A 27,503-nucleotide genomic window follows, 5' to 3' on the forward strand; every position below is an offset into this window, starting at 1 on the left:
TAAATATGAGTCAGTTACCAAGCATCTGAATTTTGATCACAACGTTCATGAGAATGCGGCATCAGTCAAAAATGTTCCTGTGCCGTTGTAAGTTCCAATTCCAACTAAATGAACTGTTGTTACTTGAGAACTACTATTCTTATACAAAATAATCCAAAACAGTTAATTTATTCCCATGGAATATTAGGTGGAGGGGGATGTTCAAATGAATCTTATGATTCACAGCTAATTTTCAGCAGGACTTGAATTTTCAGAATGTAGTAACGTTAGAAAGCAGAAGCTGTGATTTGCTGGAGGACAATAGGATGTCTATATTAGGTATCGCTTTTTTATGGTAGTTATGGAAGTGCAGTTAGTAAATTGTTCAAACTGCATTTCTACTAACCAGAGATTATGATTGAGCAAATGTGCCTTCACATTGTCAAGAGCAATCTTGCTCTTGTATCTTTGTTATTGCCTTTGTTGGTTTGTTGGTTTGTCCCTCTTAGATTTCCTCCAGTTTTGTGGTCCGTTTTCTTATTTTGGGAGCCCATTTCTATCTTTCTACTGGCAGTATCTCTCACCTTTCCATGTTCTCTGTTTCTAGCACCTTGGTTTCCTTGCCTTCTCTCTGTCAACAGTTTGCAAAGCTTCTTCCTTGAAATGCTTTGACAATGTGACCTCCTTTGTCATATTTGCTTAGCTTGGGTGAAGGGTGATGGGTGAACAATGTAGAAGGAATGTTGTATTAGGGGAAAGGGTTTATGCTAACATTTCAAGGTTGCTTGCACTGACGTGACATCAGGCTTCCAGCTGCAATATTAAGTGTTCATGCAACTCTTAACTTGTACATTACAATCTTATTTACAACTGCACTAAACGTCATTCTGTTCAAGCCCACATATATCTTTACTATGTGCCCTGAAAGCTATTTAAAGTTTGTTTGTTTTTTGTAACATACTTGGCTGGCTTCTACATTTTTCTCCAGAATGACCAGATGATAGTTGTATAAAAGAGGAAAGTTCAGTAAATATAGCTTCTAATGCGGAACTGGCTATTGAAAATCCTGTGTGAGTGTGTATTTTCACCAAGACAAATTCCTTGTGTGTCCAAGCACACTTGGCCAATAAAGAATTCTATTCTATTCTATTCTATTCTATTCTATTCTATTCTATTCTATTCTATTCTATTCTATTCTATTCTATCTGTGTGTGTGTGTGTTGTGTGTGTGTTGTGTGTTGCATACACTGGCTTAAACACTGTCTTTCTCTACCCTGTTTACTTTCTTTGTTTCTCTTCCTCTCTGTTTAAAGAGGAAGAAAATGTCAGATAGACCTTTCCTGGGATATAACAAAGTTTCTGAATTCTTTCTCAGTGTTTGTTAATGCTGGAGGGCTGGAATACTGTAAGATAACTGGGATTCTGCATTAAAAATGTATTGAGAAACTGGAAACAGCTGCAAATGGTAATACTAAGTGGTTGGGATACGGAGAGGAACTGACAGTTGAGTCAATAACATGACTAATCAATGAATGTATGATTATCCATTCAAACAGAATTGACTCCTAGGCTCTCTGGTCTTCAGAGGGCATTGCCCCACTCCGAAAACACATCTTCATTTTAAAAGTTTTACCTCTCCTAAAGGAGCAATGCATCTTGGCTCCCCGAACAGATCTGCCTTATTAAAGGAGTCCAGCTTAGAACCATTTATAGAGAAGTTCGTTTTAGTTCAGAGCTTAAAAGTAACAGAGAAGTTACTTTTATTGCATAAGGATTCCCTGGTGGCGCAGTGGTTAGAAGGCATTATTGCAGGCAATCTCTGCCTCCAGTGTAGAGTTCGATCCTGACAGGTCCTCAGATTGACTCGGCCTTCCACCCTTCTGAGGTCAGTAAAAAGTGGACCCAGACAATGTGCAAATAATGCCGGCATTGAAAACCACCCAGAAAGTGCCATGGGGTGGTATACAAGTCTAAGTGAATTTAGAATAACAGAGTGGGAAGGGACCTTAGAGGTCTTCTAGTCCAACCTCCTGCTCAGGTAGGAAACCCTGTACCGTTTCAGACAAATGGTTGTCCAACCTCTTCTTTAAAACTTCATGGGTTGGAGAATTCACAACTTCTGGAGGCAAGTTGTTCCACTGATTAATTGTTCTAACTATCAGGAAATTTCTTCTTAGTTCTAAGTTGCTTCTCTCCTTGATTAGCTTCCATCCGTTGCTTCTTGTTCTGCCTTCACGCGCTTTGGAGAATAGCTTGACTCCCTCTTCTTTGGGGCAGCCCCTGAGATATTGGAAGACTGCTATCATGTCTCCCTAGTCCTTCTTTTCATCAAACTAGACATACCCAGTTCCTGCAACAGTTCTTCATATGATTTAGCCTCCAGTCCCCTAATCATCTTTGGTTGTAATGACATGATTGTTAAGTGAATTTGGATTTCCCACTGACTTTGCTGTTTAATAACAACAATTCCTGTTGTTATTGCTATTTTTCTGTCCCTTCTGTACTCAACAGCTTGAAGATAGGTGGGTATTTCTTAGGGAGGGGTCTCAGGGTGAACCATTCGGGCTTCTTCTCCTGACTCAACAGAAGGGGAATCAGCAGGCACTAAACTTAGGACCCTGAAGACACCATCAAATCAAGTGCCACAACTTCAATAGAAAAGCAGTGGTTTCACTGCTTCTGGACACTGGGCTGTGGATTAGTTTGCTAAGCAGAGGTTGGGGTGGTGTTGATGTCCTTGTTCCCTAGATGGAAGCATCTTCTGCTGTCCTCTGTTGGGAGACAGTGCAAGCCACACCATGGCAGGAGAGACTCACCCATATCGTTTGTGCGGGCTCAGCTTTTTAACAACACATTCTTAAAAAAGCAGGCAAGTTGAGTAGCCTCCTAAGTTGGACTTGACTGGCATTAAACTCACCTTCTAACCACTGGTGGCACCATGGTTAGAAGGCAGAATTGCTGGCTAATTCTGCCGACTGCCAGCAGTTCAATCTTGACTGGCTCAAGGTTAACTTCAGCCTTCCCTCCTTCCGAGGTGAGTAAAATGAGGAGCCAGATTGTTGGGGGCAATGTGCAGACTCTGTAAACTGCTTAGAGGAGGCTGTAAAGCAATGTGACGTGGTATATAAGTTTAAGAGCAATTGCTATGTTCTGTCATATTTATTTACTTAATTCCTCCACTGTGCATCTCATTTAAGTGAGTCTATACAGGTAAAGGTTCCCCTCGCACATATGTGCTAGTCGTTTCTGGCTCACGGGGGCAGTGCTCATCTCCGTTACAAAGCCAAAGAACCAGCACTGTCCGAAGGCATCTCCGTGGTCATTTGGCCGGCATGAGTAAATGCCGAAGGCGCACAGAACGCTGTTACCTTCCCACCAAAGGGGTCCCTATTTTTCTACTTGCATTTTTACATGCTTTCGAACCGCTAGATTGTCAGAAGCTGGAACAAGTAATGGGAGCTCACTCCGGTTATGCATTGCTAGGGATTCGAACTGCCGACCTTTCTGATTGACAAGCTCAGCGTCTTAGCCACTGAGCCACTGCTATGTTCTATCATATTTATTTACTTAATTCCTCCACTGTGCATCTCATTTAAGTGAGCATAGAGAAGATAAAACTTGGATCCTAATGGGCATGCTGTGAATTTGACATTATTTAAAAAATCATTTTTAGGAACGATCATTGGTCGCCTTTTCTATTATAGAAGGACATCAGATACTTCTATTTATGAGCAAGGACAAGGGCATCTCTGCTTTTGGAAAACTCCTTAGCTTTTCCTAACCAAAGAGTGAATATTTTTGCGAAAAAAGCAAGCAAGCAAGCAAGCAAAATATAATATATGACTCGACAAATAGCTATTTCGCTAAAGGAAATAGGAAGCTATAACATTTATCTCCTTCTTGGTGCATATACCACAAGAAAAATGTCCAGTGTCTTCTTCAGAACATTTAACGCTCTCTTCTTGACATGATTAATTATATCCAAATCAGAAAAAAATAAGGTGAATCAATTCTGAACCGTATAGAAAAACCTTTTCAAACACAATTTCTACCGATCAAACAAGCAGGGCTAAGGCTAGAAAAAATAAAATTGTGTAAAAAAAACACACCTCTATCTCTGTTTGCACAGGGGTGATAAACTGAAAGTTCTCAAAGATGTTTGTCAAACTTTAAAGCCAGACTTTATCATTTGCTTTTAAGAATGGAATTCTCATTTCCAGCCAGTGCTATTTAATTTTCATTTTTAGTTGTAGATATATGTGGGAAAGCCAAGTAACTAGAAATATTTTCCTCCTGATTATTGTATTATCTACAGAAATTATAGGAGAAAATATATATACCACCTCGGTAGGTAGGTAGGTAGATAAATAGACAGACAGATAGACAGATACATAGATAGACAGACAGATGGAAGGAAGGAAGGAAGGAAGGACAATATTATGAAAATGTTATGTTTGTCTTTGAAGAAGATACTAGGTCATCAGAAATGTATGGATTGATAAACTAATGTAGATCGTAATTCATCTACTTCTAAAGAGGCAGCTTTTGAAATAATTCATTCTGGAGTACTGGAAATGCCTAAATTGCTACCCTATATAATAGATATCTACAACATGCAATTATGTTTAACCACATTCTAGGGAAATTAAATTTAGTCTAGCTAGAATTTGAATTTCCTCTGCCATCAGCGCAAAGTTCAGCACTCACATCAAATGCTGCAACTTCCAAATACACACTATGTCTGACATGTATTTTCGCCTTGAGGAAAGCTTTCTAGAAGCCTTGTCTATCAAGAAGTCTACCCACCTGAGGCACCCAACCCTTCATCCTCTCAACAAGACTGTTTAGTGTCCGCAACTGGGTGTGCTGAGATTGTAGTCACTGAGCAAAGCAGTCGTGCGATGTCTTGTTTAACAGCCACTTTGTTTAATATCCAAGGCTGTTGTCCCAATAGGTTTTAAGCTTTGTATATTCATTTAATAAATTTATATATTTGTATATTCTTTTAATAAACACAAAAATGCACAAAGATCCTAAATTTTATATCCTAAATTTTAAGTAACAGAATTACAACATTACATATTTTTTTACCCTTCTACCCGTGTTTCCCCCAATATAAGACCAGGATTTATTTTACTTTTGGCCCCCCAAATCAGCACTAGGGCTTATTTTTTTTGGGGGGGGGGGTGTCTTATTTTTTTCTTCTCCATGTACGGGAAGAACACTTTTTCAGCTTGCTCACTATGGGGCAGGAGGCTGCGTGGTGCGCCAGTGCCTCCACCATGAGGCAGGGAGGATGGAGCTGCCCTATGCACCCTGCATCGGCTTACCTCAAGGCCCCTGCAGCCAGGCCTTTCATGCCCAGACACCTGGCTTGCCTCACGGCTGTGGCACCAACACACCACCCAGCCTCTTCCTCCATTGTGGCCACGAGCAAGCAGAAGAAGTGGGCTGACTGCCAAGTGGGCTGCTGTTGCCACCGCAAGGCAGGTGTCAGGGCATAGGTGGCCTGGTTGCAGGGGCCCTAAGGTAAGCCGGTGCAGGGCATGTGAGACAGCTCCACTATCCCTCTGCCTCACCTCATGGCTACAGCACCACCTCATGGCTACAGCACCACAAGCAACCAGACAGAATGGGCAGGCGGCTGTCTGCATAGGCTCTTAAATAGGGCTTATTTGGGGGGGTAGGGCTTATATTAGGCAAACATGTAAAACATGTTAGGGCTTATTTTGGGGGGTAGGTCTTATATTTAGGAAAAGATGGGACATATCAGGTTTAAAGTATCTCGTATTAAAATCTCTGTGCCTATAGTGAATTTACATGGCAGGAAAATAGTTTCCTTTCCCCTAAAAATTATCCACAGCCTTTATGAAGATTTTAGTTGCCGTTCGCCTCTCATATACCTCTTCTTTTTGAGGCTAACAGAATTATTATTTTCTTTGCACTGCACATTCCCTCGCAAAACAGATTTACATATTTATAGACCTTCCCCAAAGCCACCTCGTCTCACCATTTCGTGCAGGGATGTGTGTGTGGAAAACATATTGACGTTATTTTATCAAACGGTAAATGGAACTAAATTAAAATTGCTCCCTGCATTATTTGATTTTTATGCATCAACTGCCTCCTGGATAAAGGAAGCTCTAGAAGACGGGTTGTTGTTGTTGTTGTTGTTGTTATTATTATTATTATTATTATTATTATTATTATTATTATTATTATTGTTGTTGTTGTTGTTGTTGTTGTTGTTATTTTCTCCCTCACAGCCGAAAGGTGATCATGCTTCCTAGAATTTGTCGAGATTGCCCAAGAAACGGGTGTAAAAAAACTCATCCATCATTGTGAGCTCCTGGTCAGGGCCTGACAGTGCAGTAAATATCTTCCGCAGCAGCCTTTTAATGTACAAGCTGTTTTCGGTAGGGATTTTCACCAGTCACATAAAACACACTTGTCATGACTGACTGCCTGGGCTCCAAAGTCATTACAATTGGGATGATGGAACATCTTTCAGCGCATAATCCTAAAAAAAAAGAGGGGAAAAAAAAAACCCCTTTTAAATGTCATGTCAAGTTTGTTGAAGCCATTTTCAAGCCTTGTTCAAGGTTACATGAATATTGAATATTCCTTTTTGTAAAAAATAAAAAAAAAGTTTGCGATCTCTCAGGAGGTTTGTAAAAAGGGAGCTCACAACGGAATGCATTTGAAGTTTGACTGAGTTATTGTTTAAGGTCTCCCGCTTTTAAGTTTTTTTTTTAAAATCTATAATTCATTATTATTATTTTTTACTCTCCTTCGAGCACATTCTGGGAACAAATAAGGTAATGACATTTTTAGGACTTTAAAGCACAGGAATTTTGGAAGTCAGGCCTGGATTAAACATGTTCTGACCTAGGCGTCCTCAAAAAGCACTAAGCAGACTCTTTGCCCCGGCAAAACCCCTTTTTATAAAATGAAGGTGAATTTCTTGCATTCACATTCAACCAAAGGCCTGGCAAAACAGTCTTTCAAGGGTGTAATTAGGAGCACAGAGCTTATTTAGCTTGGAGAGCTGGCATATAAATATTTCCAAATGCAGTGCTGACAAGGAAGGACTTGGCACAGCGTCTCTGAGCTGCACAAACAGATCTTCATACTGCTGCAATGAACAAATTGTTTCCTTCCCCTCCCCTTTTGCTCCTCTTTTATTCCCTATGGGAGGGGCCATTCACCGTCCACCTGTGCCTTTACTCTTGAGTTGACCCTTGTTCCTTAGCTGTTCCCTTCCTCTGGCAGCTCTGTGCATGTGCACACCGGGAACAGGCTCCAGCTGTCCTTCTGCCCCACTGATCTCTGACTCCGAAGGCAGCTGATAAATGTCAGATGGCCCTGGCCCCCATCTCTGCCTCTGATGCAGAGCCCTCACCCAAGCCTTCCCTAGACTCCAGGACTGGCCCATGTTCCTCCCCAACCTCCTCACTTTCTGACTCTGTGGCCAGCTCCGTTAGCCACTGCTGGGCCACAACAAAACGGGGCCTCAGTCTGATCCTGCAAGTGGTCAGATTCTCTTGAGGATCTTCGACTTACAGCCACAATGGAGCCCAATTTGTTTTCTTGCTAAACGAGACAGTTGTTAAGCAAATTTTGCCCCATTTTTCTTGCCACGGTCGTTAACCGAATCACTGCATTTGTTGAAGGCAGTATCACATTGTTAGGTGAATCTCGCTTCCCCATTGATTTTGCTTGTCACGTGATCACCTGATCCCGGAACACGGCAACCATCACAAATATAAGTTAGCTGCTACGTGTCCGAATTTGGACCAAGCGACCGTGGGGATGATGTAACGGTGGTGAGTCACTTACTTTCAGTGCCATTGTCACTTCAAACAGTCACTAAATGAATTGTTTTAAGTCAAGGATTACCTGTAATCGTTTCCCCCCACTGGCAGGAGAGTGAATTATATAGGAAAAAGGTTTTTTTTTTTTTTTTGCTGTTTATTGAAATGATTGCAGTTATTTACGGACACATGTTTATATGGAAAAATATCCTTATTTGGTGTAGCTTCCATTGCAAAATAACTTCATTTGGGTTTTCGATTCCTTTTGCCTATGGACTGGAAAGTCCTGTTAATTGACTCATTGTCGTGACTGTAAACTTATTTGAGAATAAAATAGAATAGAATATTGGCAAGAAGATATAGAATAGAATACAGAATAAAATACAGAATAAAATAGAATATAGGAGAGAATAGAATATAGAATAGAATAGAATAGAATAGAATAGAATAGAATAGAATAGAATAATAGAATAGAATAGAATAGAATAGAATAGAAAATAGAATAAATAGAATAGATAGAATAGATAGAATAGATAGAGTAGAATATGAGAGTGAATAGGATAAGATAGGATTGGATAGAATAGAATAGAGTGGAGAGAAGAGGAGAGAAGAGGAGAGAATAAAGGATGGGATCTTTATTGTCACTTTAAATATACACTAATCAGCATATATTAAAATGAAATTCCATTGCATTCAGCTCTCTAAAAAGATAACCATTATGCATGTACACACACACACACACACACACACACACACACACATACACATATGACACATACATACAAACATCACAGTCTAGTTGGAACGTATACATTCATAAATAACCTCCCTCCGTCGCTATTCCTAGGAAATTGTGAAATCAGCAAACTGATTTGTAAACTTGACAAGTCAGTTAAAGCGACTGTTGGCTCCGAACAGAGAGCTAAAACGAGTTTCGCTCGTCATCTAGGCTGACAGATAAAACAAACAACAAATCCCGATCGTTACTGTTCGGAGGGCAGTTGATTCCAGCCGGATCAGCAGTTTTATACACAAGTTTGTCCGTTTCCCTTGCTGGAGGACAACCTCCAATCTTATCTTCCATTTATCCTGCTTTCGGAACTTGATGCTTCCCCCCCACCCACCCTGCAAATTTTCCTCAAGATAACCGTGACATGGGTCAGCTTGAGAAGACACTGCCGCTTGGGTTACAGAAATGGACGTTTGGACTTCTGCTTTGCTGTAGAACTGTTGGGATTGCTTCAGCCAAATCCAGCAGGAGCTGCTGTACTTTTAGTTTAGGAAATATGTAGTGGGCTTTTTTAAAAAAATAAATAAATTGAAGAACACGGTGAGAAGAATTGTTCGTATCTCTACAATACTTCTGGAAAAACCTTTAAGCTTCTCCAGTGCAATGTCTCAGGAATTTCTATAAATTCTTTGAACGAAATAAAACTTATCTCAACATAGTCTGTAGAGATTCTCAGTCATCCAGGTCATTGCTTGTCCCAAAGATGCTTTTTCAAGAGGCAACTGGACTCCCTTGGTTTTTTTTTTTTTTCTGTTAAAGACGTTTCGCTTCTCATCCAAGAAGCTTCTTCAGCTCTGACAGGATGGTGGGGAATGGGAGGATTTATATTCCTTGCAGACAGCTGGTCATTTGCATCCATTTAGAGGGCCGTTGAGGCCACTTGGGGGTTTAGATGAGAAGCGAAACATCTTCAAAAGACAAAACAAAGTCCAGTTGCCTCCTGAAAAAGCACCTTTGAGTTAACTCAATATAGACAGAATCTACATATCCTACCCAATTTCATGAATCGAGGGATGTAAAACCCCGTCTTTCCTTTTGATTCTTATCAGAACTAAATTCTTTTATCTCGACCCATGTTCTCCCTTTTGATTGAGTTAAGGCACCAGGCTAGAAAGCTGGAGACTGGGAGTTCTAGTTCTGCCTTAGCCACGAAAGCAAAACTGGGTGGCTTTGGGCCAGTCCCTCTCTCTTGGCCCAGGCCCACCTCACAGGGTGGTTCCTGTGAGGAAAATAGTAGGAGGAAGGTGTTTTGAATATGTTGGCTGCCTTGCGGTATTTGTTTAAAACAATAAAGGCAGGATACAAATCAATCGATACAACCTGAAGCTGGTTCTTTCCTATGCTCAGTCTGGCTTAATTTTAAGATCATTTGAAAAAGAAAAGAAAAAAAAAACTTGTCTGAACTGAGACAAGTTGGCAAAATGATTCTTGCCAGGCTGCCAGCTACCATGTTTTCCCTCCAGACAATTTCCCTGTTGCTGTGCCCTCCTGTTGTTCTTTCCCAGGAAAGCATATGTCGAACGTTTTTTGTGAATTTGTGCACATGCGCAAGAAGGCAGGAAGATAAAAATGAAAGGAAGGATAGGAGGAAGGGAAAGAAAGAAAGAAAGAAAGAAAGAAAGAAAGAAAGAAAGAAAGAAAGAAAGAAAGAAAGAAAGAAAGAAAGAAGGTTATATATTCAGACTAAGTGTACTTCAAAAATCAAGCAGAGAACTTCTCTCTGAAGTTGCTTTGAAGGGCAGTGGGGCTTAACAAAAGGTGTGGACATCCCTTTCTCCCCTCCAGAAAGAGTTGATGATGGGGCATTATCATATATTATGTATTATACACCTCACTATAAGTGTACAGCAAAAAAAATGGTTTGTTTTCTTCTCCTACAGACAACCAGAAAGCACCAACAGGAGAGAAGTTGCATCCGCACCACAATATGAACGGCACCCTGGTAAGGAACCCCGCGAGCAAGGACATTCATCGTGAAAACGAACCTAATTCGTCGGTAGAAAAGAGAAATGCTGTTGGAAAAAAGAAAATTCCATGCGGAGGATCCAACAGAAAGGAAGAAGTAGAACTTGGCAGTTCTAAAGGAGAAGTGATTCCTGAAGTGGAAGCTTTGCTCGCGAGATTACGAGCACTGTGAACGTTCTAACCAGTTGCATAAAATTTTGGACTCATTTAGACGTTCAAGAAAATACTTAGTTACATTATTCATAAGATTGCACCAGTTCGGAACAATGCTTCACATTATAAATACCTGCAAGTAGCTATTAGCATATTCCTAACATTGAGGGAGAAATATTCCTTATTTAAAACTCCCAGTCTCCACTGCTTTTCCTGTCATGACACCCGTTGGTAAAATATATATTTAAAAATCTTTTTAATTGCTATCACAAATAATGTTTTACATATTTTAAAGTGTATATAGATATATACATTTTGCATGCTGCTGCATATTTGTCATTGTCTTTTGAAGTGCACATTCATAAATACTTTGGGTCCGAATTAAAATTGTATTACTATATAATATATGGGCTTAATATTTTGCAACTGGTTGGGAGGCAATTAAAACAATGAAAACCGACTTCTTGCTATTGCTCACCTTTAATAACTGACATGCCTTTTCACATAAACTATTGGTTGAATGTTAGAAAAATGCAAATCAAGCTATATATGTTTACAGTTTTGTTACTAGCTCTCTGGAACGTGCAATACAATATATATCTTATTATAAAGTTTTATAAATGTTTTGGAGTGTTTGATGGGTGGCTGCATGTACTATAGATTATATGCATATATAAAACGTATTGTTATTTCTATAATAAATCTGAAATTTATATTCAACCTATAGCTGCTATTCAGATTGAAGCGTAAAACGGACTTGCTCACAGCACAAATCTAAGAACCAAAACAATTGTGTTGGTTATTTGCACATAGCCAACCTTTTGGACTCTGCTCTGCAAAAAGTTTTGTTGGATTTATCCAGAAACTTTTATTTCATGAATTATTATTGGAATAAAATTTGTGTGATTAAAAGGCAGTATTCCAGGCTGATCCTGACCAACTTAAGGTTGATTCAATCTTCCATTCTTTCAAGATCGGTAAAATGAGATTGTTGGGGGCAAGATGCTGACTGTAAACTGCTCAGAGAGGACTGTGAAGCGGTATATAAGTCTTAAGTTCTATTTCTTATACTTCCAAATTCATTTGTTCATTGCTCAGCTCTATAGATATGGCTAATCATATTGTAAATGTGCACTGTGCTGCAAATTATTTGGTGACACTACTGTTTCGTGAAGGAAAGCAATCTTCAAAATAGTGTACTGAAGGCACTACTAAGGTTTGTTTTTTCCTTTGGTCTATTTATTTCCAAACAAATAAAATAATGCCAAACACATTTCATTTATTTTAATGTATTTACCTGCCATGTTCAATCATTACTATATTTCTTGTTTGTTTCAAAACAAAGACTTTTGAACAAGCATCTTTGTGAATATCAAACTTTATTGCTTACGTATATGCAAAATCTACCCTTGTGGCTTATTTTGTCCAGAATTCCCAAGAATCTACTAAATCATCACAGCCACAAGGAAAAAAATGGGCACATCCAGAATATTTGTTCCTAAAACAAAAGTATATATCCTTTCTTGCTAAAAGTTTGTTTTATGCAAAAAGTTTGTTTGGCTGGGGAATTCTGGGAGTTGAGTTTGAAGAACATTGATGATAGATGTTCCCTTCCATTGGTACTGATAGAAGTCTAATAGAAATAAATGACCACGTGCCATTATAATGAGAATCTCCCTCTATCCTGTAAGCCACATGGAAATAAGGCAGTGAAATAATGATGTTCCATCATGTAAAACAGCATTAGAAAAACACTTGCAAAGATGGAGAGCTATCCAGAGATCACTCATCTCTGTTACAGGTTGGGTACAGCAAAACTGCCTTCAAGTCGAAGTCCAGGTATGATGACTTCACAGCCAATTACGAACAGTAGATTAACTCTTATTTCTTCTGGGAAGTGAGCTATTTTTCTTTCTCTCTGTGGTTAGCCAAACTCTAGTATACTAAGAACCTGCCAACCTTAAGGATGTAGTTTTTTGCTTGTTTGTTTGTTTACAATTTACAGCCTCCCAAATTGGATTGCATTCTGCTCTTCTTTGTATATTCAGTTGCCTTTGCCCGTCAAGGTAGCTTTGCTCAATCCACCTACTCAAAAAAGTTGACTTTCAAAAATATAACATAACATAGATAAGATAACCTTATTGTCATTTTTTACCGTGAGTGCACACAACACACACACACACACTATAATATAATATCTATAATTTTCCATGAATGTTTTCTGGAACAGATATAAAGATACAAAATACTTGGATATATGTATGAATTCTTTCCCACTATGGTCTAGATCAGTCACCAGGGTGGATAAATCATTCTATTAAGAAAACCTCAATTTATTAGACTACACAAAGTTTTATTTCCTTATTAAACTGAAACACAACAAGATTTGTAATAACAGATTGTATATCCACAATTTGTGTTCCCATTACATTTTTATTTGGCAATTTGGAATGAAGCAACTTGGGTTGCGTTATGTGATTGTTCAGGAGCATGGAAGACCATTATAGACCTCTGGATTTTAAAAAGGAGACATGGTCAGTCCTTAATATTGGGCTGGTTCCCTCCCACACTTTTTTTTTTTTTTTTACAATTCTTCTGATTAAATGGGATTTCCTTGTTATCTCTTCAAAAGACCTCTTCCTTCCTCTGAAGTAGTGAATCCATTTTGCTCTTCCAGATCATTCTGAGGATTGACATCAAATCTCACCCAGGAGAATTTAGATTTGAGCAACCAAGGAGAACTTACCTAACAGATCTAAACAAGGCACATTGATAGTTATCACATGTATGGGGAATTTAAAAAAAATGCTTGTACTCTGTAACTTTTACACAATTTACCAAATGTATTAATTTTTCTTTATGACAATTCAGATAAAAATAATCATGTTTTAAGGCACTTGTTTAACAATGTCATTTTCACAAGCCACAGTTTTAAATGAAATCCGTTAAGTTACTTCAGTTAAAATGGGTATTTCATTTTGTTAAATCATTCGCAGAGTTCATGGAAAACTTTAATCCTTTGAACTCTGACTTCAGGATGGCGGTTTTTTTTTTTACTGTTAAAGTTAAAGTTGCAAACTAGGTTGGCGTTCTATTGAGTTTCATAATGGTAGAATTCATTCATTTCTCTCCCCCTTCCTTCTAATGCACTATTTATTTTTCTGACAGTTTCTAAAACAAGAATTCCCAATCTGACATCCTTCAGATGTATTCAGTGAATCTTTATATACTTTCTAAAAAAGCAGAGAAGCCATTTCATCAATAAAATTGTTCATTTGTTCATTCATTTAGTCAGCTTATGGGGATAAAATATGAAGTTATCTGAAAAACTAATTTTCTTATTTTGGATCAGGAGATATACCAGATAGCAAAGAAGGATAGTTATCTGAGATTGGGAAGGTGAGGTAATAGTGCTAAATGTGTTGTTTGATTTCACTGGAGGGACCTGAAATTGCATTTCGTGCAAAATAAAGCAGCTGAAGCTAAATTTCTCTCAAGGTCACAATGGAAATAATGGTTGATGATCCAGACTTGTGTAGTCAAATATATGTTAGAAGGCCTATTCCCTTGCCTTATTAAATAGCTGTCAGAATGAAGGAAAGAACACAACTATAACTCTTACCAAACTTAACAAAACTTTAAAATAGTTCAAAATAATTTTAAAAGGGCAAAAGAATGTGGTCCAGAAGGAAAACTCTATAGTTTATTTCAATACAATGGACATAAAAACATTCAAGAAGGCTCAGTGTCTGATTCTTGCTTTAGACAGCTAATAAACTGTGTGTTTCTCACAGTAAACTGTAGAAGAGACTGTAGACCATAGACAATAACTCAGGATAATCCTAATTTAAATTTCTTGACAGAACAATGAATCAGTGGAATGAGTTGGCTCGAGAAGTTGTGGCTTCTCCAACACTGGAGGTTTTTAAGAAGAAATTGGACAATCATTTGTCTGAAATGGTATAGGATTTTCTGCAAGAGCAGGGGCTTGGACTAGAAGACCTCCAAGGTCCAGTGGTGGTATTCTACCAGTTCGGCCCGGTTTGGCCAAACCAGTAGCTCCGACGATCATCTGTGAGCGAACCGATTTGCTCTGATGATCAGCTGCTGGGCCCATCTGCCCACCACGGCTCCATACTGACCTTTATTTCCTGTTTTTCAGCCTCAGCTGCTTCACACAGCATTGCCCATTGCCGTGTGTCAGCTGTTTTATGCACAGGGCTTGCAGCAGAAGGTGAGTTGCAAACACTGTGCGCGTGCGCGCATCAAGCACGCTCTTACACCAAACCGGTAGGAAAAAGTTTTGAAACCCACCACTGTCAAGGTCCCTTCCAACCCTTATTCCATTATTTTAATAATAATCAGGACTGAAATGATATCCCAAAGGTACTTTTTTTCAAAAGGCAACTGGACTTTCTGGTTTTTCTTTGAAGATGTTTCACTTCTCATCCGAGAAGCTTCTTCAACTCTGACTAGAGGGTGGTGGGGAATGGAAGGATTTTTAGTCCTTGCAGACAGCTGGTCATTCGATTTCTCTTTACCTTAACGACTCACTAAAAGGATGCAAATATCCAGCTGTCTGCAAGGAGTATAAATCCTTCCATCCAGTCAACTGAAGAAGCTTCTTGGATGAGAAGCGAAACATTAGGTACTAATACCACTCTATAAACCTTAGTAAGACCACACCTAAAGTACTGCATCCAGTTTTGTTCACCACATTATAAAAAAGATGTTGAGACTCTAGAAAAAGTACAGAGAAGAGCAACCAGGATGATTAGGGGACTGGCGACTGAAACATACAACGAACGGTTGCAGGAACTGGGCCTGGCTAGTCTAGCGAAGAGAAGGACCAGGAGAGACACGATAGCAGTCTTCCAATATTTGAGGGGCTGCCACAGAGAGGAAGGGGTGAAGCTATTTTCCAAGGCACCTGAAGGCCAGACAAAGAATAATGGATGGAAACTGAACAAGGAGAGATTTAACCTGGAAACAAGGAGAAACTTTCTGACAGTGAGAACAATCAACTAATGGAACACCTTGCCCTCGGAAGTTGTGGGAGTGCCATCATTTGAGACTTTCAAGAAGAGATTGGAATGCCATTTGTCAGAAATGGTGTAGGGTCTCCTGCTTGGGCAGGGGGTTGGACTAGATGACCTACAAGGTCCCTTCCAACTCTGATTATCTGTTATCTTCAGAGAAAAATGAGAAAGTCCAGTAGCCTCTTGAAAAAACACCCTTGGGACAACCATGACCTGGATGACTGAGAATATCCATCGACATTGACCCAAATGATAATGCATTGAATCTGACTTGGGCATGTTTAGCAGCCCACCTAATCTAAAAGGATATAAAGCTAGATGTCAACTTGTAAAACATTCCTATGCTGTTTCCAAGTTGCCATGAGAAAGAGGGGGAAAAGTTTGACGTTTTTTGAAGCTTGGCTCAAGGCTTATGATTTAATTAGGGTGATCGCCGGAATCCTGACACTAGAATTTTTGAGAAAGAGCTTTAGAAGATAATCATCTGATGAAATGGACTGCAGTTGATGAAGCTTCTAAGATACAAGAGAAGGCAACATACCTTTCTTTGCCTCTAACTCACTGCAGTACACTGTAACTCCTTTTTGAAGTTTCACGTCTCATTCCTATTGGTTCATACTGCCTGTATTGTGCTAGCCGTGTTCCTCTGAACTCCAACCTGCATGTCTGATTTATAATTTCTTAAATAAACAAGGTTTCCAGTCCTGCGCTGAAAAGCCCTCTGGCGCTACTCAACGTGGTGCCTTCCAGATGGGCAGGGCTTGCTGGGCTCAACATTCCCAGCCTGACATGACCAGAAATTGCATTCTTAGCAGGGCCTCCATCGGAGAGGAATACGATTTGACATTGTGATTTATGTATTTTTAATTGTCAACCTGGCACCTAGTTATCTCTCCTTCACTTCCAAAGACATCAGTTCTTGAGATTCCCCAAAAGGGAAAAATAAAATAAAATCCAGTTCAAGGCCCAGCATCTCCTTTATGTTTTTGACAATGAAGCAGATGGAGAGGAATAATTGAGCTTTTCTGGAAATCTTTTATTTTCTTTAGTGCATTTAAACACTCGGTGGTCTAATATGCTGTTTTCCTCCTCCTCCTCCTTCTCCTCCTCCTCCTTCTCCTCCTCCTGTCATGCATTTTATACAGTACAGCAGTGTGTGCGTTATTTCTCCTAAGGAGTAATATGTAGTGCGGCAGGATGTAAACCATGCAGATATAGGATTCCAGACTTAAGACATCTCATGTTGCTTCTTCTGAAGCCATTGTAGATCAGAAGGGGGAAAAGAACTCCACTGACTCCCTTGGGAAATCTTAGCACCAAATTGCTTCATCCAAAGTCGATTAATTTATATTCCATGGTCATATTGCAATAATTCAATAGATTCCATGGCCTTATGATTCCACGGCCATATTCAGCAAGCCAGTCTCTTCTCAACTGCAGTAGCAATTTTATCTCTCAAGTGAGATCTTTCTTTCCAACTGGCAGGCCTCAATTGTTAGATTGTCTCCCTGGAACGGAATATCAGCCATATTGCGAAGTTTTTTTTTTGTCTCTCGCAAAACAGCACCGAGAGCATTGTACTCCGTAGAACACAGCAGGCTGATCTCTCATTAACACCATTTTTGAAATATAGGATCTTTTCTTTCCCCTTTGTGATTAAAATCCCCCAAGAAGGCTAACAAAATTCTCTCTTTCTCAGGAAAAAAAACCCAGCCGTGCCGTAAATCTTCTGGCGTGACCAACCACACTTGAAATACTTAAACCATCTCAGTATAATAACACTGCTTGGATAAAACTTCCAAAATCAAATGTGATAGAAAATTAGATACCCGTCAAGAAATATTAAATGTGCTGTGCACAGGCGCCTGCCCAACAGGAACTGAGGCGATTTCCACTATCTGAAGCTACATCTTGTTCAGATAAACTACTCGGCAGTACTTCCACTGAGAGGCACAAGAAATTGTCAGGAATTCAGCATTCCTAATTAAGTTTCTGCGAAGCTCCCCTGAAATCTGACTCAGATTTTGCAGTAGATAAATGCACAGCGGCTCCTCAGATGCTCTGTGCTTCAGTTGTATTTGACATTTTCACTGCTTAAGGAAACCCGAATGGAAAAGCTTCCAGAAGGAAGTTCTACACTGTTATAAATAAACGGGACACACACACACACACACACACATATTTTAAATAGAATAGAATAGAATTCTTTATTGGCCAAGTGTGATTGGACACACAAGGAATTTGTCTTGGTGCAAATGCTCTCAGTGTACATAAAGGAAAAGATACATTTGTCAAGAGTCAAGAATCATAAGGTACAACACTTAATGATAGTCATAGCAATCAAATCATACCAGGAAACAGTCAATATAAATCGTAAGGATTCAAGTGACAAAGTTACAGTCCTGCAGTCACAAGTGGGAGGGGATGGGTGATAAGGAGTGATGAGAAGATTAACCGTAATAGTGCAGACTTTGTAAATAGTTGAACAGTGTTGAGGGAATTATTTGTTTAGCAGAGTGATGGCGTTCGGGGAAAAACTGTCCTTGTGTCTAGTTCTTCTGGTGTGCAGTGCTCTATAGCATCATTTTGAGGGTAGGAGCTGAAGCAGTTTATGTCCGGGATGTGAGGGGTCTGTAGATATTTTCACAGCCCTCTTTTAAAGTAAAAAATAAAAAGTACTAGTTAAAAGTCCTTATTTTTATTGGGCAGACATATCTAACCTGCTGTTAACCGGCTACAGGAATCCCATTTCTTCACACATCCATGAAAGAGATCCAATGTTATGTCGAGGGAATTGGTTTGAAGCACAAGATGAGTGCTGTGTTTACCTATTTATCTATTCTTATCTCTTCTATAACCACCATCTTCCCAGCAAATTTATGTTAAGATATCTGCAATATTGACATGTGAATCCAGCTTCTGTTCTGGTATTTCAAATAACTATCTTTAAAAAGAGCAAGAAGGACAGTCAACAACAAATAAATAATCACAAGCTTATAGTTATCAGCAAACACGCTTTGTAGCTTTTTTTTTTCTGATCAAAGTTTGTGCTAAATATTAAAATGGTGGTTTTAAATTTGCTTCAAAAATCCACAAGGGACTGTACTCTCTCATTCCTTTTGAATCAGTCTGACTTTTCCTGATCGTGACAAACTAAAGTATAAATTTCTCCCCTGTCACTTTTAATTTATCACTCGGCATCTTCACTTCCTCACTTATTTTTTTTAATGCAAGTCATTCCTGATAACTCTGTCCAACTCTTCAGTTAAAAAAAGGAAGCAGCACCTTCTGGAGATGTTGGTTGCAGTGGGCAGCAGATGGTAGCTCAGTTTTTTTTCAAGAGTTTTCTTCATGTTTAGGTTGTAACCTGTTGGTTTGAAGGTCCAGGTAGATAGTTGGCACAAGGTTATATAAAAAGGAGATAAGAATAGATAACTATACTTCTTCTTAGCCAAAAGGCTGAGAAGTAATATGTCAAAGAGTATTTGTTCCATGATTATAAACAAATACAAATAAACTTAAAGATCTACTGCAGATTTTATAGCTATTGTTTTGTCCGTAGAAAAATAAAACATGACTCTGAATCATTGTGACTAATTGTATTCATTGTCAATGTTTCCTTGGCCATGCATTGAAATGTGCCTGCAGCAGCAGGACTCAGGATTCCTAATAGGGAAAAAAATGCAAAATTATGAGAGATAATTTTGCATTTTCCCCTTATTAAGAATCCTGAGTCCTGCTGCTACAGGCACATTTCAATGCATGGCCAAGAAAACATTCTTAAGTCAACAGTGGCTTTGAAGAATACAAAGAAACTTTTTATTTAAACATGAATTATATAGATAGGTATGTTGATTTACACAGTTAAAAAAAAAACCTAAATGGTCCACTGGATCCCACAATATAAAATATTTTGAAAGATTGAAAACAGCTGTGAGCTCCACTGCATACTTACTTTTCAAGAAACGAACAGTTTGTCAATCTGGATGATAGTGTATATATAACTGTGGCCGATGTTCTCTTATTATGCAGGGTCTCAAATACAATAATCTGCTCCATAATGTTACTTACAACATTATTGTGATAGTTAGTCACAATGATTCAGAGTCCTATTTTATTTCTCAAGGGACAAAACAATAAATACAACATTGCAGTCGATCTTTTTTGTTTATTTGTGTGTGTTTATAACCATGGCACAAATACTCTTGACATATTACTTCTCAGCCTTTTGGCCATGAAGAAGTATCGTATCTATTCTTATCTCTTCTATAACCCCCATCTTCCTAGCAAATGTATGTTTTAAGATATCTGCAATATTGACATGTGAATCCAGCTTCTGTTCTTTGGATGCAAATAGAATAGAATAGCAGATTTGGAAGGGACCTTGGAGGTTTTCTAGTCCAACTCCTTGCTTAGGCAGGAAACCCTGTACTATTTCAGACAAATGGTTGTTCAATCTCTTCTTTAAAATTTCCAGTGTTGGAGCATTTACAACTTCTGGAGACAAGTTGTTCCACTGATTAATTGTTCTAACTATCAGGAAATTTCTCCTTAGTTCTAGATTGCTTCTCTCCTTGATTAGTTTCCACCCATTGCTTCCTTCAGGTGCTTTGGAGAATAGCTTGACTCCCTCTTCTTTGTGGCAGCCCCTGAGATTTTGGAAGACTGCTATCATGTCACCCCTAGTTATTTTTCCATCAGACTAGACATCCCCAGTTCCAGCAACCATTCTTTATATGTTTTAGCCTCCAGTCCCCTAATCCTCTTTGTTGCTGTCTCACAACATCAAGTTTTCTGTTTAGAAAGCAGTTTAATGTTAATTGGTGTTAAATAATATTTTAGGTGGAAAGGTATAGCAACTTTTTTTGGGGGGTGGGGATGGGGTGGATTCATTCGTTAACATTTTGTGTTTACATTTTATGTCAAACCTAAAAAGGCCATTTCCTCCCCTTTGTTGTTGTTTTTTCACCATATGATTCTGCCTTGCGTTTCACAACTTCATACATTGTATTAAGCTATGATTTTTTAGTCATGCAAAATACAGTTGGCTGAATGCACCAAGAAGCAAGCCCTGTTATGATGTAGCTAGCACAGAGCCTCACTCAGGTTCTGTTGCTTCTCCTAATGCCAGCACGCTCCCTGTAATACATGGCGGCATTTCAAGAATTAAGCCAACCGTCTTTTTGCTTCAATCATTCATTTCAAGATTACTCACATGTCCCACTACTGCTGTTCCCTGCTCTCATCACCAACTGTTTTATTATTGCTTTCTTTTGTAAATCTGATCACACAGATTGGATCTTCTTTCTTACCAGCTTGCTAGCCAGTCTGGCAAATTTTTCACGGTTGCAACCAGGCCTTTTTTTGAATTGCAAATGTTTTCCAAGCCAAGTGGAGCAATTTAGCTAATCGTGCTGTCTCTTTGTAGACAGAAGAGCCTTTGGAACAGAAATGAGATTCTCATCCACCAAATGGAAGAAGACTAAGAGACAAGAAGAGAGACCCTAAGGCAGGAACGATAAAAAATGATCCAGACAAGGCCTGATCTGTAAGTTGTTTCGTGCCATCATGTTCCTAGAACAAAATCTGACAGCAGAGAAATTAGGAAACGCCCCAGATAATGGCAGTGATATATTCGATGATATATTCTAGATAAGTAGAACTAGCTTCCTGTTTATAATGCCTATTTCTTTCAAATTGCTGATGTTTTATGATAAATGTATTTTACAATGACTATGATAATGATCTATCACTATTGTTGTACACTGAGAGCTTATGCACCAGAGACACAAATTCCTTGTGTGCCTAATCGCATTTGGCCAATAAAGAATTCTATTCTATTCTATTCTATTCTATTCTATTCTATTCTATTCTATTCTATTCTATTCTATTCTATTCTATGCCACTCTACTCCATTCTATTCTATACCACTCCACTCCACTCCATTCCATTCCACTCTACTCTACACTACTCTACACTACTTTACTCTACTCTATTATATACTATACTATAATATACTATGCTTTGCTATGCTATGCTATGCTATGCTATGCTATGCTATACAACTCTACTCTACTCTCTACCCTACACTACCCTACCCTACCCTACCCTATCCTATCCTATCCTATCCTATCCTATCCTATCCTATCCTATCCTATCCTATCCTCCTATCCCATTCCATTCCATTCCATTCCATTCCATTCCATTCCATTCCATTCCATTCTATTCTATTCTATTCTATTCTATTCTATTCTATTCTATTCTATTCTATTCTACATTCTGTTCTATTCTACATTCTATTCTATATTCTATTCCATTCTTTCTATTTTATGCTATGCTATCCTATCTTATCCTATTCCGTTCCATTCCATTCCATATGAGCTGTGGTGGCGCAGTGGTTAGAATGCAGTATTGCAGGCTAATTCTGCTGACTGCCAGCAGTTCGATTCTCACAGTTGACTCAGCCTTCCATCCTTCCGAGGTCGGTAAAGTGAGGATCCAGATTGTTGGGGGCAAGATGGTATATAACTCTAAGTGGTATATAAGTCTATGTGTTATTGCTATGTCCTGTCCTGGCTTGTAGCTTGAATGGCCATTTTCCCATCCGGTAACTTTAACTCCTGTTCATCCACTATCTTATAGATGTATCTTTGGATGATCAGGGTGGGAGAGGAGGGGAAACCCAGTTTGTGCAGCTCAAAGAAAAGCTGTCGCTCCTCTGCATGTTTGATCTATATACATTTGATTCGGAGCCATCTCATTCTCTGACTTTGTAGCAACACAAGGAAGAAAAGAAAAGCCACACAAGCAGGCGGGTTTTTCTTAGAAAGGCTGCAGAAAAAGAACAGGGAGGAGGAGGAAGAGGAATTGATTTCCAAATCTCCCCAGAAGATTAATTAGGTGCCGTGCAGGCAATTGGTTAATGGGACTGGATCGGGAGCAACGGGTGACAGACATGTTGACAGAAGAAGAATCTTTGCAGGTTGCGTAGAAAGGGGACATTTGTTTCCCAGCCCTTGTTTACCTCACTGCTGCAAGGGGAAAAAAAAGTTAATGGGTGAAACGCTTCCTTAGATTACAGTTTGGGTTATTTGAAAAGAAGCTTTATAAGCCGAACTCTTCTCCGCTCGGCAGCTTCCGTGCCTTGAAAAATGAAACAAATCTAAATGGAAATTACAGGCTTAGCTGACAAATTTTCATGTTGGGAATTGACATTTGTACATTTTTGAGGTATGAAACCCCCGGCCTTCGGATTCCGTCGGAGTGGAATCAAGCACAGGGCAAGGAAAGAGAGTTGGAATAAACCAGCCAAGGAGATGCTTTGTCCCACCTCCGCATCTGCTGATAGCTTCCAGCTACTTAGGAGCGGCTGAGTCTGCTCTGTTTTGAGCCTTTCCTATCAGAAAACATAACATATTTTTTTAAAAAGCAGGAAGCCACTATTCCTGAAAAGAAGTGGCAATGATACGGATACAGATTAACAGAGTTGGAAGGGACCTTGTAGGTCATCCAGTCCAACTCCCAGCCCAAGCAGGAGACCCTACACCATTTTGGACAGATGGCAGTCCAGTCTCTTCTTGAAAACTTCCACCAGTGAAACTCTCATGACTTCCGAAGGCGACTTCTGTTCCATTAGTTGATTGGTCTCACTATCAGGAAATTCTTCCTTATTTCCAGGTTGAATCTCTCCTTGTTCAGTTTCATTATTCGTTGTTCCTTGTCTGGCCTTCGTGTGCTTTGGAAAATAGCTTGACCCCTTCCTCTATGTGGCAGCCCCTCAAATATTGGAAGACTGCTATCCTGTCTCCCCTGGTCCTTCTCTTCACTAGACTAGCCAGGCCCAGTTCCTGAAACCGTTCATCATAGGTTTTAGCCTCCAGTCCCCTAATCATTCTGGTTCCTCTTCTCTGCAATGTCAGGAGAAAGACTTGGAGAGCCATAGGGGAAACCGTGGATCTGGTTTTTAGTGAACTTACTTGGCCAAGGCGGCTAACCCCTCTTAAATATATATAATACCAAAACAAACATTAAAACCAATTTGCCATTAATTAAATAAAAAAAGTATATTAATTAAATACTGTTAACGTGGCTTCATTCCCCCCGTCTATTTAATAATTTCCTCTGGCGATTAGAAATGGCATTTGTCAGTTTGTACCTTTGGAAAGATTTTCAAGTAGCAGGGGTGCGCAGTGGCTGGTAGCTCATCCATCCATCCATCCGTCCATCTGTCTGTCCATCCATCTGTTTCTCTTTCTCTTGCAGGACTAAGTATGCAATATGGATCATTTGATTTTTGATGTTCCCACGACGAGATGGGAAGATTGGAGTTATTTCAACCCTGTACTCTATTAGGTATGTCCTTGGAATAGCTGTTGTTGGGGATGATTTATGTTGGAACGTTGGAAAGGATGGAAGATGCCATCTTTTGCATTTTTCCCATTAGTAAAAGAGCAGTGGTCGGGTTACTCCTATTACTGTATCCTACTATCGCATTAATTTACCACCGATGACTTCGGAAGGAATACCACTAGAAAAAATTGAAAGGATCACATACCTCGGTTCTAATTTACATGAAAGCTGGAACATGACTACTGAAGTAAAAAAAAAAAAAAGGATAGAGAAAGCTTGAACAGCATTCTTCAAAATGAAAAAGGTCTTCTGCAGTCATAACACAAGCCTGAGATTGAAAAACCAGGCTTGTCAGGTGTTACATCTTTTCTATCCTGCTCTATGGAACCACTTGAAGAGACTAGAAGCATTTGAAATGTGGATTTACAGGTGCCTGTTACATATAAGTTGGGTTGAAAATCAGAAATGAGGAGGTGATAAGGAGTGGGAATGGCAAGGGAAATCATCAAAACCATACAAAAGCAAAAGTTATAATATTTTGGACATGTGATGCAACACCCAGGAAAATATGGCACACTTCACTTGAAGGCAAATGAGGTCCAAGCAGAAGAAGAACATAATGGCTTCAAAATCTACAGGATGAACAAAACTCAGCAGCACTTTTTCGTGCAGCTGTTGATAAAAATAGGAACGCCAACATGACCGATGTCCAATGACTAATATGGCAGAAGGAGGAGGGGGAAGAGGAGGAGGAGGAGACTATGCCAAATAAAAATTAGCAAATGGGTTTCTATATTTGCCATTCTTTTTCCTTGGACTTCATTCTGAGAATTTTGATGTATTTTCTATTTTTCTTCCCACTTAATCCATTGAAATAATGAACTAAGAAAATGCAGCCACAATCACCTTTGGAATTAGATTTATCCACATACCTTCAGTTTTAGTTCCTCAGATAGGCTCAAGTTAGCATCTGAGAATCACCTGCGTTCCATAACAACTGAGTGAAGTTGTTAACTGAATTTCAAAAACAACATTTTGAAATGAGGTGTTGGCCTGCTGTAGTGTAAAATGGGGAATATAAATGAAGGCCTTGTATTTTAATTAATATTTTAATTGAAAAATATTTGAAGGTCAAGCCACTGCCTGCAGTAGAAAATTATCTACTGCTGCTTGCTGTAGGGTCTGAGTAATAGTGTGTTGCCAGCACTGTTTCTGACATGCACAGAAGAAAGAAATGTTCCAATTTCAACTTTATTTTTTGAATACAGACATAATGAACTCGACCTTTGACCTTTAAAGGCATTCTCCTCCCCTCAAAAATGTGTGAAAAGAGGGAAAGAATTAGAAATAAGCTGGCTAAAGAACTTGCCAAGTGTTGGCATAAGATGATGAGAATTTTTTCACCTATGGAATCAGAATTCAAAGAAAGACACATCCTATTACAGAGACTCCTTTTCTACAGAATACCGTTCATTGGTCCAACTGGTTGATCTCTTTTAATTAGGAACATCACAGTGGGAGAATTAACAAGAATTAACAAGGAAACCATAAGGTACAGTAGATGGGAAAGAAGAACCAATGTATCTCCTGTAGAAAGTTAGAACCCCTCTCCTAGAAGAATGAAATATTTTGAGAAATAGTAAAAAGGCAGAATATTATATTTCCCTGGATGAGAAATGGAGAAATGTGTTCGTGGAAAGCAGACCCCACCTTCCTTAATAGCCTTCAGCAGATGTCAGCACCAAAGAGATAAAGAGATAGATAGCTCTTGTCATGCCTCTGTCGGAGTCTGAATCCGAGGAGGAAGACGAACAGCTGACAGGGAGTGGGAGTGTGGCTCCATTGGCTGTGGAGGAAACTGGGGAAGGGCAAAGGCCGGCTGGGAAGAGCAGGAGAGAGAGAACAAGAGAGAGGGAATTCAGAGGAAGACCCAGGCCCACCCTAGGGTATGCAGGGAGGAATGGAGAAGAGAGCAACGTTGGTTGTGTGGCTTACGGGGGAGGAAAGGGCCCTGATTTCCTTTATTAGCCACACCTGGGAATGAGAGTTTAAAAGAAATGCAAGCTGAGTGCGGCAGCTGCTGGCAGCAAATGTGAGTTTATCTTTTGTTGACTTTGCTTACCTGTGTTCTTGGTGACTTCCCAACTGTGCGGAGTTATTGCCGTGCCTTCATGTCTGGAATTCTTGCTCCTGCCGTGTCAAACCAATTACCTCATTTTGCCTTGATTGGACTTATACTTACAGTTTTTGTTGACCACATTTTGGACTTGATTCTCTGCAGCCAAAGGCTGTTCCTAGGAGATTTTTTCTCCAGCCAGAAGGTAACATTGGGAGCAAAGTTGGCGCTAATAAAGGGACTCCTACTGATTATTTGACTCTGTTACTCTGTTGCCTTTGTGCCATGTCCCCGGGTCATCACAGCTCTATTCATAAGCAAAGGCCCTCACCCAAGATCCAACAAAGGTAGAATAGGAATTGCCCAACAAGCCCCTTCATTGTATCAGCCAAACTTCAACCAAACTTAGCTCAGACAAACTCCCTAGTTTTTGTACATGGCCCCATGGGAGTCTGACAACAACCAATAGAATACATATTCTTGCACAGAAGCAGGATGCTCAAGTTCAAAGCCCAAGAGAAGGTATAAAAACCCCTCACTCTCAATTCCATGTGGTCAGCTGCACCAGAATCACACGTGCTTGGTGGTTCCATTCATCATTAAACCATCTTTCCAATCAGCCTCCATGTTTCCAGTGTCTTTCTCCCAGCTTGGAACTGAACCAGATGGATATTTCTCCCAACATTCCTCACCTTGTGAAACTCATATTTTGTGTAAAAGGATTACCCAATGATTGAGGGACACTATACTTAGGGTGATTGTGTCATGCCAACTCAAGCTTTATCTTGTTTCTCTCTATTAACTTAAAGAGTTAAGAGTGGCACCTTATTGTTGGGCGTGTGACTCTACTGGCATTGATTCTTTAACATCTATTGACCAGAAAGGTACCAGGATGTAGATAACAAGTTAAAAGATTTATTCTGAGACTTCTTTGTCTAGCATTCTTTCTGTTCTTTGTGTAAGAGGTACCTAATCTCAGGTCACTGCTGTATTTTTCCCCCAGGCATAGTTCAGACAGCACATTCTCTTTGCTCTTTTGTTGCTGTTGCTGTACAAAATTCTCTTGTTGAAAGCTACTGTATTTTGTAGAAGATTTATATTTTTCTTTAAGACAACGATCCCTAAGAATCCTGAGCAAGAAACCAATAAATACGGTTACTATAACTACATGTCTGACTCTTTCTGAAGGAAAGTGGGGAGAAAGTATATTTCTTCCTGAAGAAATGGGGAAAAAAGTATTTTTCTTCCTGAAGAAATGGGGAAAAAGCATAAGTGGCAGTTTTGTAACAGTACATTAC

The 27,503-nt window shown here is 39.4% G+C and overlaps 1 protein-coding gene across 1 annotated transcript in view; it reads left to right on the forward strand.

The window, feature by feature from the left end:
* Window positions 1–11,421, forward strand: part of DIAPH3 (diaphanous related formin 3) — a 107,913-nt gene extending 96,492 nt beyond the window's left edge. Inside the window, exon 28 of the mRNA XM_087967442.1 lies at window positions 10,464–11,421. Within this exon, the coding sequence (XP_087823568.1) occupies window positions 10,464–10,720 (257 nt within the window). The 3' untranslated portion in view covers window positions 10,721–11,421. The remainder of the gene's footprint in view (window positions 1–10,463) is intronic.
* Window positions 11,422–27,503: the final 16,082 nt, after the last annotated feature.

This window comes from Notechis scutatus, chromosome 5, assembly GCF_049901735.1.
Source record: "Notechis scutatus isolate UNSWTSFEM ecotype Mainland chromosome 5, rNotScu1.2, whole genome shotgun sequence".
Classification (NCBI taxonomy): domain Eukaryota; kingdom Metazoa; phylum Chordata; class Lepidosauria; order Squamata; family Elapidae; genus Notechis; species Notechis scutatus.